Raw genomic sequence first — 12,143 nt, 5'->3', positions numbered from 1 at the left:
GCGCCACCGGGGAGGCCCAAATCATCCTCTTTTGAATTTCTTGCCTGAGTGTCTTCCAAGTTCCTGCTGCAGCTTTGTGAGACACCAACCGGCAGTGGTCGAGTGCCTGGGACTCAGTGATGCCATTGCAGCCTGGATTCCTTCCTGGTTGGGAGACTAGGCCTGGAAACCTGAAATCACGTATCAGTAATGAGGTGATTGCTGGCCATGGAGGAGGCCAGTGCTTTGGGGCAGCCTCAGGTTGGGAACTGGTTACCAAGGGAACCCACCCTGTGATTACAGGGTTGCAACTTTCAGTCTCACCTCCAACCTCTGGGGAGGGGAGAGGGACTGGAGGTTGATTCAATCATCGACAGCCAATGGTTTAACCAACCAGGCCTACGTAATGACGCCTCCATAAAAATCCTAAGTTCCTGGGTCCAGGTTGGGGACCATGTAGAGGTGAGTGGGGAGGGACACACCTGGACAGGCCCTGGAGCCTCCACAACCCTTCCCACATACCTTGCCCTTTTACCCCACCCTATATGACATTGTTTTACTCTGCCATTTGACTGTTCCTGGCCTGCACTGTTTTATAATAAACTGTTGATCTAATATGAAAACGGCTTTCCTGAGTTCTTTCAGTTGTCGTAACAAATGATAAAGCCTGAAGGATTGGCCACCTCTGATTTATAGCCGGTCAGTCAGAAGCACTAGTGACAAGCTGGACTTCATACTGGTCTCCAAAGTGGGGTGATCCTGTGGGACTGAGTCTTCCCTTTGTGCGATCTGGTGTTGTCTCCGGTTACACTCAGAACAGAGTGAATTGCAGGACATGAGGTGTCCTCTGAAGTCACAGGATCATTTGGTGCAGGAGAAAACCCCCACTTCGGTGGCCAGAGTATTGGGAGAAAGGAAGGCTGCGCTTGCAGTGATAAGCGCAGAGTCTCTTCGCAGAGGCAGTCCTCCTGACACTGACCACAACGGGGCAGGGGCGTGACCTGGTTGGTGCTTCCTCACCCCACAGCTGAATGCCAGTGTATAACTGCAGATATAAGCCCAAGTAGACACAGTGTGAAACAACAACCACAGGATTTATTTACACAGTAAGAAAAAGGGAGGGAGGGAGGGAGGGAGGGAGAGAATTCACAGGCTGGCATGTGGCCAGATGCTGAGAGTCAGACCCCAGTTAGCATCCTCTGAGCAGAGTCCAAGATCCAAGCCAACACCATAAGTGGCAAGCCGGCAGCTTCTCTCAGACACCCCTCTTCCCACTGGTTCAACTGCCCAAAGCCCCAGCAGTTTAATAGTCAAAAGCCTTAGGTCTTCCCTTTTCCCCATCAGCCTGCCCTTGGGGTGGAATTTTATTTTATTTTATTTTTTTTTTTTTAAGATTTATTCACTTATTTATACAAGCACTGGGTACAGTGAGAAGCACCGGAGGGTGAGAGAATTCACCAGAGCCAGAGCAGGGAGCAGAGCAGGCAGAAGGACCGAAGTACACTGCTGAGGGGAGCAGTGGGCAGCAGGAGAGGTCTGCGCGCCATGTGGGACCCTCGCCGGTGGCCGGGGATCGAACCGGTGCTGCAGAGGCTGCAGGCAGCTTCACAGCCCAGTGCTCAAACACCGGGGAGGCCCAAGGGGGTGGAGTTTTAAAAGCTCCTCCTTCTGCTCTAGAGTTGACATGAGGGGTGTGGAGTCTAGAAAGCCACCCTTTGTATCATCAAAGTGGCTATGAGCGCCATCCACTGGCTGAGGTTGTCCTCACTGTTCCTCCAAAGTCCTCATTCTCACTGTCCTGGCTGCCTCTGGGGTCTTCCTCTCCCTGCAAAGAGGTTATACATGTTGTGCCTCCAAGCGTGTTCAGCACTACCCTGACAGAATTTTCTCCAATTTTCCTACATTTCATAGTTTTCCTACTTCTGTGGATTGAGGTTCTGGGCAGCCACACCCACCCCCGGCCCAAATCTCCATGTGACCCGGACAACAATATCAAGAGAATTTTTGCAGGACAGATAGAATATTGATCAGAAGGATGTCAGATGGTGGCTGAAGCATTGTCCTGGCTCTACAACTTACTGGCTGTGTGACTTTGGGCAAGTTGTTTAGCAACTCTGCCCCTCAATTTCCCTACCTGCAAAACAGGGAGAATAATAGCTTCTACTTCATTGGGTTGATATGAGGAATAAATCAGTTCACATCTGTAAAATGCTTATTAAATGAAACAGACTTGCTTCTAAGGGTCCACCTATTATAATTACAGTCACCACCAGTTTAGCAACATGCAAGGATGGAGAGGAAAAGAAAAAACTTGAGTTATATAAACTCCTCTTTGATTGCAGGTTGTGATCCACTTCTAAAGACCTCAAAATGCAAAATTATGTGTATGGGAGAATCCAGAAAGTAGGATGTTTCCCCAGTAGACAGACGAGGAAACAAATGGTTTAAAGATATAAGGTGATCTTAGGAAAAGTCACACAGCAGGTGAGGTTTAGATCATCAGGGAAACACACCCATTCACCACCAAGTATATTCTGAAAAAGCCACTTTTGCATGTCTCTTCATCACCTCCAGGGTAGAGCCCTCTGTCTGATAACCAACTGGTGATATTCATGAACAACCATGGATAATACATTGGTCCTAATGAGAAACTGTGTCTTAGCTGAGGAAATAAACCCAAAGATTTGCTCAAGTTCTAGTCCTACTTTGTGATCTTGGGTGATGCTTGTAACCACATTGGACTTGAGTTGCCCTGTAGGGAGAGCCAGGGTGACCGTGCATGTCTCACTGCATTGTGCCCAAGATTAAAACCCAACGCACTCCATGTGGCTCCTGGTTCACAGCCTTAGCACAGGAGGTTGTAGCCACTGCTGTTTTCAGTGGTGCTATTTGGGGATTGAACTATACAGAACTGGATTTTCTTGGTCAAAAAGTAGGTGGATACAATATTTCAGAAGGTTTACCCTATTATGTTGGAGCAATCGTGCTGTGTGTGGTTGGTAAGCAGGGAAGGCCATATCACCCCCACTTTGCAGAGAGAGAAATTGAGGCCCAGAGAGAGAAGGACCCACCCAAGAGCACGCTCTGGTCAGGAACGGGGCCTGGAACCCACCGAGCTGCTGGTCACTGTGGGCTATAGCTACCCCCAGTCTGATTCATTGTGGACAAAACACAGGCTGACCTAGGCTTTTCCCTGGAGTTGGAGGGGCCAGCAAAGCTCACCCTGGCGGTTTCCTGACACTTGCTTATGTAACAAGAGATTAGGAATTGCTGCTTGGGGAGCACAGCCCTCTGTCTCCATGACCTTATGCCTACCCTGGCTGGGAATGAACTGGCCCTGCTTCCCCAGCCTCACTGACCAGGCCATAGAGGCGCCCCCAGGTCACCCAGCCGAGAATCACAGTGTCACAGCTTTAACATAGCCCTTTACTTCTCCCCATTCCCCCACCCCCAGCACTTCTTCCTGACTGTCTCATGCCCTCCCTGCCCATCAAAGTCCTACAGATGCTGCTGACGGCCTGTCCTCCTGGCTCAGCCCTCATCCCTAAAAAGCTCCACCAGCGCCCATCACAGCTCCAACACACTTGGTCAACCCAAACCCTGCTGTCTTGCACAAACCCATGGCTTATTCTTATCCCCGCCCAGGACTTTGGGTTTCCCCACACTGGAAACTGCAGCTCTGCTTTGAACTACTTACTGCTCCCCAAATAGGCAGAACTGCTTAGGAGCTATTCCCTCCCCCCAATGCCCACTCCCCATCTGGCTATCCTCTTGTCCTTTTCTATTAGCCTCAACTTGCACTGGTTAACTCATGCGTTAACTAACAGGACCAGAGCTATCTGGTGAGGTATTCTGGGGTGTGTGATGCCGTTTTAGGATGAGATGAACTGTTGACTGGTTAGACTGAGTAGTAAAACAGGTTGCCCACCCGAGTGTGGGCGGGCCTCATCTAATTTATTGAAGGCCTGTGTAGAATGATAAGGCTAGGGAAGAACTCCTCCTGTCTGCCTGCTTGAGATGGGACATCGGTGTTTTTTTACCTTTGGACATGAACCGAAGCATCAGCCCATCTGGTTCTCGAACCCGCCAGCCTTTGGACAAGAACCACACCATCAGCAATCCTGGGTCTCCAGCTGGCCAGCTTACCCTACAGACCTTGGGACATGCCCACCAATATAATCACAGGATCAAGTGCCATATATAAATTTCTCTTCATTTAAGTAGAGACTTGATGTTGTCAATAGGTTCTTGGAAACTGACTTTAAGCGAAATTATCAAAGATGTCTTGTGAGTATCTGCTGTGCTTGTGCGCAAAAGCGTGCGTGCGCGCACACACACACAAACACACACACACACTATTGGTGTGTCTGTCTCTCTGGACACCCTGATGAATGCAGTATCTCTGGCTGCCTCCATTCTCCACACTGAGATTGTATGACTGTGTCCCCTCATGCCCCACCCCCGCTGGGTCTCCTGCTGCCTGATCTCCACCCCTTAACCACACCAGGCTCCCCCACTTCAGTTGCCTCCACCAGATTCAGGGCCTCCTAGCCACACTAACAGATTCAACTCCACAACTCCAGGGCCCACCACAGCTTAAAACGGGAAGGCACTGCTTGAAAATCAGACCAACTTTCCCCCTGAGGGACCATCCCTCCAGGTTTTTCAAAGAAGCACAAGGTCACAGAGACATCATTCCATTGCTTCAGTTTTAAATATTTATTTAAAATCCAGAAGGGACAAGGAGAAACGGAACCTGCTGGGGTTTTAGCACATCGACATGTGGACAGACACATGGACAAGAACAGCAGAAAAATCCAAGAACAAGATGAAGGCCAGGTGGAGACTGGCAGCCTGGGAAAACCCAGCACAGAGATGAGGCCAGAGGGGCTACAAAAATGCACTTCTGTGGGGGCATTGGACTGGAGCAGGGGAGCCAGGGTAGGGGAGAGTCCAGGGAGGAAGGGAGGGAGGCAGGAAAGGTGGGCCAGAGTGAGGTATTAAATAATGAAAATCAAGCCAATTCCCAAAGAGACACAACTTTAGAAAAAAAGACACAAACAGACTTTCACATAAAATTTCCCCTTCTACAATTTCCATAGTTAAAATAACCTCAAAATACAACCTGGGTGCCAACTGGTTCACTGATAGAGTAGAATTCAGGTTAAGCTGAACATCCCTAATCATGCTGAACTCTGAGGGCCCCCCAATATCTCTTTCTCCTCAGCCTACATTTATACTTGGAGCTAAGGGTGTTTGGTTTCTATAGAATCCAGCAACAGAGAAAAAGAATGACAATTGCATTAGGGAAGACAAGCTTGGAGGACAAGCTTGAAGAGATGGTTCCATATTTATATTCCACCTCCAAGGTCAGTCCGACCCAACACAGCTCTTAGGTTTTCTTCAAGGTCAAGGCTTCTCCCGGACCCTTATGATCTAGATCACACCCTACAGGACAAGCCTACATCCCCTCTAGGATGTGAAAGGTCAAGTCAAAATCCTTCATGCTCAGAGCCCCCTCCCCTGCCCTCTTTACCTTAAGAGGAAAGAGGACAAATAATTCAAACCCCCTAAGGTAAAAGGCAAATCGCTTACTTCTGTTTCTGCTAGACATTTTTTTTTTTGCCTTGCTTCTTTCCTCATTTTCCTCTCCATTCCCTCCTTAAAGGATTATCTGATGAATACAAGAGAGATCCTAGGAAAATTTTTTAAATTGTCCCCAAACTTGGCCATTTGGAGGAGAGAGAAAAGTGTGGATGAGACCCCAAAATCCAAATGTATCTTCAAAGCCTGTGGCAAAAATGGTAGCACCTTCAGAATTTTAAATAGGGTTTTTTTTTTCCCTTAAAAAAATCACATACACTATGAGAAAATTGTGAGCACCAGAGATTTCACAGTGGGAGGTAGCAAACGTGGTCACCCCAGCCCCGAGGATCTTGCCGCTCCCCCTGGCATCCATCGCTTCCCACCCCCTGGCTGCTCGTACTCACCCCTCTCACCTCTTACCCAGGTGAAAAAATAGTAACCCACCTTCTTTGTGTTTGTTTAAATAAAATATATATCCTTCTTTCTTTCCTTTTCTCCCTTTTTTCATGTCTCCTCTCTAATATTGCACATCAGAGCTCCCTGGCAGGGACCAGGGACAAGATGCCCTCTTCCCTCCAGCCGGCTTGAAGGTGAGGCTCTTTGGGCGGAAAGCTGGGGTGGGAAGGGGGTGGGCGCAGAGCTGGAAGATAGGCTGCAGGGCTCCTGTGGGTTGCAGGTCCAGCTTGCTCTGCTGGCTCTTTTGTTGGTCTTTGGGGCTGAGCTGGAATCAGTTGTTCCCAAGGACACCCCTTTCCCTGCTACCCCCCAGCCACTTCTACCAGGCAGACAACAGCAGGGGCCTGCCCAAGGCCCCTCCAGGGCCCACATGCCACTAAGTCCCTTCCTGTGCCTCCTCCAACTCTCCCCTCCCCCATGAGGCCTAGCGGAACCAGGAGGTCAGAGGTCAGAGGAAGCATGCAGGTCCAACTTCGAGGCGGTACTGCTTCCCTAATGAGGCAGGAGGGAGGTTGTCCACGCTGACAATGGGCAGCTGCTGGGGGTCTTGGGTCCGGAAGGTGAAGAGCGTCTGATGCCAGCGGCCATCCTGGACCTGAGGGTAGAAGGAAAGGGGTACATGTCATGTGTATCCACTGGGGTCCCTGCCACAAAGCACGTGTGTGGTCCCTCCATCTGGGCTCACACTTTTTTTTTTTAAAGATTTCTTTATTTATGCACACAAGAACTAGGGTGCAAGCCAGAGGTGTGAAGGGGTGAGAGGATTCACTAGAGAGAGTGGGGAGCAGAACAGGTGGATTGACTGAAATACACTGCTGAGGGGAGTAGCAGGGAGATAGGAGAGGTTTGTTGTGCCATGTAGGTCAGCTCCATGTCCGGGGATCGAACTCATGCTGCAGTGGCTGGCAATAGCTTGATAGTGCTGTCTTCAGCCCCTACACCACCAGGGAGGCCCTGGGCTCACACTTTTTAATGACCACGTGTTATTTCTCTGTAATCATGGCCTATATTTGTCCATTTAGATGGTATTCAATTTTTTACTCTTTAAGTAATGCTATGATGGACAGGACTGTAGCTAAACCTCTGTGAATGTTCTTATTTCCCTAGAACAAATTCTAGAAGTAGAATTGCTGACTCAGAAGAGAGATACATGAACTAAGGCTTTGACTACACACTGGGTATCTATCTATCTATCTATCTATCTATCTATCTATCTATCTATCTATCTATCTATCTACCTACCTATCTATCTATCTATCTATCTATCTATCTATCTATCTATCTATCTATTTATCTATCTATCTATCTATCTATCTATCTATCTACCTATCTACATATATATAGCCGCTGTCCAGAAATCCTCTACCGATTTAGTTTTTTTCAAATAGCTTTGTGTGAGAAAGTTGGTTTCCCTACATCCTTACCAAGAATATATCAGTTTTGTTAAAATTTAGTGTTTTTTGCTTTTGACAATTTTCTGTCTCCTCCCCCAACAATCCACCCTTACTTTGGGTATCTGAAATAACCAAAAATGCTAAAAGAAGGAACTAGCACCTGACCAGGGAGGGGTAGACAGAAGAGCAGACATCCAGTCCTTCTACAAGTAGTCTTGCCAATAAGTTAGAGCATCTACTGCCTACAGAATTGCCACCAGCCCAGGTCTTCCCTTAGAAGGCCCCCAGGAGGAAAGTGAATAGAAGTAACTTCATAATAGAATTATTTTAAATTATTTATAAAGACTATACATACCACATTAATATAGTATAAAATGATCACAACCCGTTTTACAATAAAAACAAGTTTTCCACTTGTCCCTGAATCAGGGACTGTGAGAGATACCTTGCAGCCGTCCACGGGTACCTCGGGCCGGAACTGACCCCCAGCTTCAAAGATCTGTCCGTTCCAGGCCCGGAAGCGCACGGCCTTCTTGGCTGGGGTCTGCCCAGTGCCCTCCTGCCACACGGTCATGTTAAGGCAGTGGATGGTGATGTGCTGAGTCACCTGGGAACTTAGCAGGTGCAGGAAGTTCATCTGGACCCTGCTGACAGCAAACTCGACCTGCAGAAGAGGCACGGTGGTGAAAGGGATCAGACATGGCAGCTCACAGCCCTCAGAATGCCTCTTTTCCTCCTGGAGGCTGTAGCTATAAGCTGTTTCTGCCTCAGACCTATACCCACTTAAGGGATAGGGAAGTCCCTTAATGAGAGGGCCAATCCCACAGCCAGGAGCGATGGGCAGGAGGGGAAGGCAGCCAGTCTGCTTCCAATGACCTGACATAATCTAATCTACCACTCACCCCTCTTTGTATGGGGGGAGGGGTCTTTGGTGCTGAGCTGGGATCTCAAGGCCCAGAGAAGAGGATCTTGCCCAAGTTTCAGAGACTTTTGGGGTACAGGGGAAATAAGAAGTGCCTTCGTCTCCATTCTTTCTAAATTCCAAGATCCCAACATGGGGTGGGGTACTTCTGAAAACAGCAGACTTGTTATGGCTTCAGTGGTTCATTGTATTTGATAGGGATGGGACCAAGATGGGCAATCCCACCACCAATCCAGGTGCAAACTCGCCTTACCCCTTTGCTGGGCAACTTTGACACGGGGCCTCCAGACCTCAGAGACAGAGGAAAATGGGCCAGCTGGACCCAGAGCTCTTGCCATGGGGCAGTGGGCAGCTGGCCCTTGACTCTCAGCACCTGGGTCAGCCCCAAGAGGACTCACTGATGGGCTGGCTGGCCTAGAGATGGCCAAACTATGGTCGACACAGCAATTCCTTAGAGCCTCCCCATGGGTACTAATGGGTACTAAAGGGGGTGCTACACCCTCACTTTCCCTGTAGCCAGAGTGGCTCTTCTCACTGCAGCATGAGTCGTCCTCACATGTGGGTGACTTACTGTAACTAGACATCCCTGATCTATAGAGGGGGACACTGAGGGGAGAGGTTACACCCCACTGCTGCTGCTGGCTTTGGATCGCTGTTGAGTTGCTCTGAGCCACAGAAAATTCTCAGCCCAGATCTGGACACGTGGAAGTGGTCAAAGAACACAAGTTAAACAGCTGCATACACAACTCTGGCATACAATGCAATCACATAGTGGTTCTCCAAGCCACACCAGCTTAGCCAAGCAGTGGCTTTTAGTCATTAGGCAGAAGGATCTATTTGAAGAACCATCAGATCATACAATTCAAAGGTTTTGGAAAGCCATGGATTTTGAACAATTCATCCCCAATTTACAGATGAGAAAACTCAGGCTCAGAAAGAAAGGATGAACTTTCCCAAGGCCTTGAAGCAAGACAGGCAAGGCCCAGACCAAAACCTAGGCAGGTTGTTGTCCAGGGCAGGGGGCGAGAGGGCCAGGCTAGGCGGTACGGGGGCAGGAGCAGATGGGCACCTTCGAGGACGTGATGGGCTTGAGACACGTCTGTCCACCATGTGTGAAGTTGCAGGAGACTTCGATGGTGTCGGACGAGCAGCCAAGGTTTGGATCCACCCAGTAGGTACCTGCAGGCAGCATGGGATGGAGGGCGGTGTATGTATGTGGGGAGGGGCCCAGGGTTTGGTTCTGCAGGTAGATCCTATCACCTGCTGCAGTGCAGCTGGGTGTGAAGTCAGGGAAGGGGAAGCAGAAAAGGGATTTCATGAGGCTCTGGAATGGAAGGCAGCCCCCTAGGGAGAGCATCAGTTGGCAGAGCCCCTGGAGGGGACACACAGCTCAGCACTTGCTTTTATCACTATGGAACTGTCCATTTTACAGAGGGGACAGCTGGGGTTGAGAGAAACTGAGTCACTTGCCCAAATGGCTGAGAGGTCATCAGACTACATGGTTTCTCCAGCAAGACTAGGGGTCCTGCTAGGACTGCTGGGAGAGCCAGGGGCAGGGTTGCCAACCCATCAGCCAGGCACTTCCCCACTGACCTTCCAAGGGAGCTAGAGCCCCTGCAGCTGAAAGACTTTGCAAGAAATCTCGTGTCCCTCTTCTTGTGCAGCAGAGGAAGAGGGGCTTGGGGCGGTGCGTGTGTGGTCCCAGCTCACAGGGGCTGACATTCAAACCCAGGTCTCTCTGCCTCCAAATCATGTGGTCCTTCCATGGCACCACATCAGCTCACAGAGAGGAGAGGTGCAGACAGAAAGGGAAAATCCTTGCTCTCTAGCGAAGCTGTGACTGGGATCTCAGGGTTGGGATACTCCTGACCTTCAGGGATTTTTACTGCCAAAGATCTTGTCTTGTTGCATGGACAAGTTGCATACACAAGTCCCCAGCTTGTGTATCCGTGAGCTCTAGAAGGGTAGAACCACTTCTGCATTTCCTACTCTATTTCCACACCCCAGGAAGCACAAGCTGTGGCATGCCGCAGGACTCAGTGACTGTTTGTTGAGTGAATAAATGACCGCCTAGACGTCTATCTCCCTGAGGACAGAAACTTGGCCCAGATGAAACAAGAACCAAATGCTCCATCTGCCCTATTCCCCTGGAACTCTGCTGTCCCCTACCCTGTCCCACCCCTGGGGCAGGAAGCCCTCTCTTCAGACCCCAATGGCCGTCCTACCATCCACCATCTTCTGCTCACAGTCCATGAGGTCCCGGCAGACCCGGGCGGGATTCTCTTTGGTGCCCAGGGGCGTCTTAATGCTCTGGATGAGGTTGCTGAGGTAGTGTAAGGTTTTAAAGATCTCCCCTCCCTGGTCCAGCACTAACCGGTCCGGATGGCCGTAAGCCTGTCGAGAGGAGAGAGGGTGGCCGTTGGCCCTTCGAGATCCTGGCCTGAGGTCCAAGCCTCCACAGCACCAAGCTCCCGCTGCTTGGAAGGCATCTCTGGATTCCCAGGACCACAGCTGGGGCAGGAGTTAGGTTTCCCTCCGCTCAAAAGATGAGGAAACTGGGGACCAGGGACAAAGTTGGGGGCTGCCACAGTGGCCTAGAGGCTGAGAGAAGGGTCAACCTGAGAGAAGGGTCAGGCAGGTCCTCTGAGCCGGACACATGAAAGTGTGCAGGGCACTGAGGAGCGGCCCCTACTCACTCCAGAAAAGGCCGGGGGAGGGGAATGGGTGCGGAGGGGAACAGGTGGGGTACCTGTCCAGGCCCACTTCCTGTGAGGTGGGAGTGGGGTGTCTGTGAGGAGGAGTCAGGAGACAGGACTGGCACAAGCAGGGTCAAGTTCCAGGGATGAGGACTTCAGCTGGAGAAGGGGCAGATTTCGCTGTGGGCAGGAGGGGCCGTGGGGAGCCCTGACCAGGTGGGACTCCTGCTCTGTGCCATTGAACCTGTTTCCAGAGCCACAAAGGAGTGCTAAATAAGCTCTCTTCGTGTGTGTGCGCGCGCGTGTGTGATGCGTGCGTGTGACTGTGTGACAGGCAGCTGCTCACGCGATACATTTTTTTCAGCCTGGACACATTTTATTTCCCAGGCTCCTTTGGTGTGTGTACACGCATGCGAATGCACATGTGTATGTGAGTGTGTGTTGTGTGTGTGTGTGTGCATAGGGGAGGAGTAGGTCATGGTGATGCAGAGCAATGCACACTGCATAAAGAGTTGGCCCATTAGACCTTCTCCCATGTGGTGCTGACCTTGGAGCCATAGCTAGAAGAGGGAGAGGGCAGATCCAGGTCCCTTGGCAACAAGCCAATTTGCTTTATGTGTGTGAGAAATAAACATCTATGGTTTTCTGCTGCCACCTCCCTAGCACGTGTGCGAGGAGCTGGGCGGTGCAGAGGGCTTCCACCCTTGAAGAGCAACGTAGAGGACTGTTGCAGACCTGCGCTCTCCTGGTGAGGCATCACTGAGCTCCAGAAGTGGAAGGAAGCACAGCCCTTTCTACCCCATAGTCTCTCGGAGGCCCCCATCCTGTGATGGAAGGAGGTAACAAGCCTGTCCATGCCGCTGGGGCCCTGGATTGTGAGTCCTGAGGGAGCTGTTCAGTACCTGCTTTCCCCAGCATCAGGCACAAGAAACACAGGGAAATGTCTGTAGGAGGTCTGGGTTGGGGGACAGTGAGTCCCCCAACAGGGGAAGGAGGCAAGGTAGCGAAGAGGGGTTCCTGACTGAGGCTCAACTGCAGGACAGCTCAGAGCCTCCGTGGCCTGGAATTGGGAGTTGAGCTGACCGCAGGCCAGAGTCTCAGAGGTGCCTT

At 50.5% G+C, this 12,143-nt stretch overlaps 1 protein-coding gene across 1 annotated transcript in view; it reads right to left on the bottom strand.

Moving 5' to 3' along the window:
* Positions 1 to 6,469: 6,469 nt before the first annotated feature.
* Positions 6,470 to 12,143, bottom strand: part of COL27A1 (collagen type XXVII alpha 1 chain) — a gene marked incomplete at both ends in the record, with an annotated part of 130,912 nt that continues 125,238 nt past the window's right edge. The window contains 4 exons of the mRNA XM_084237503.1: positions 6,470 to 6,616; positions 7,861 to 8,079; positions 9,407 to 9,516; positions 10,563 to 10,731. Coding sequence (XP_084093629.1) covers positions 6,470 to 6,616; positions 7,861 to 8,079; positions 9,407 to 9,516; positions 10,563 to 10,731 — 645 coding nt within the window. The remainder of the gene's footprint in view (positions 6,617 to 7,860; positions 8,080 to 9,406; positions 9,517 to 10,562; positions 10,732 to 12,143) is intronic.

Source organism: Talpa europaea (assembly GCF_964194135.1).
Source record: "Talpa europaea genome assembly, chromosome: 7".
Classification (NCBI taxonomy): domain Eukaryota; kingdom Metazoa; phylum Chordata; class Mammalia; order Eulipotyphla; family Talpidae; genus Talpa; species Talpa europaea.
Note: the sequence above shows the minus strand (reverse complement) of the source record. Positions and strands in the feature narration are given on the sequence as shown.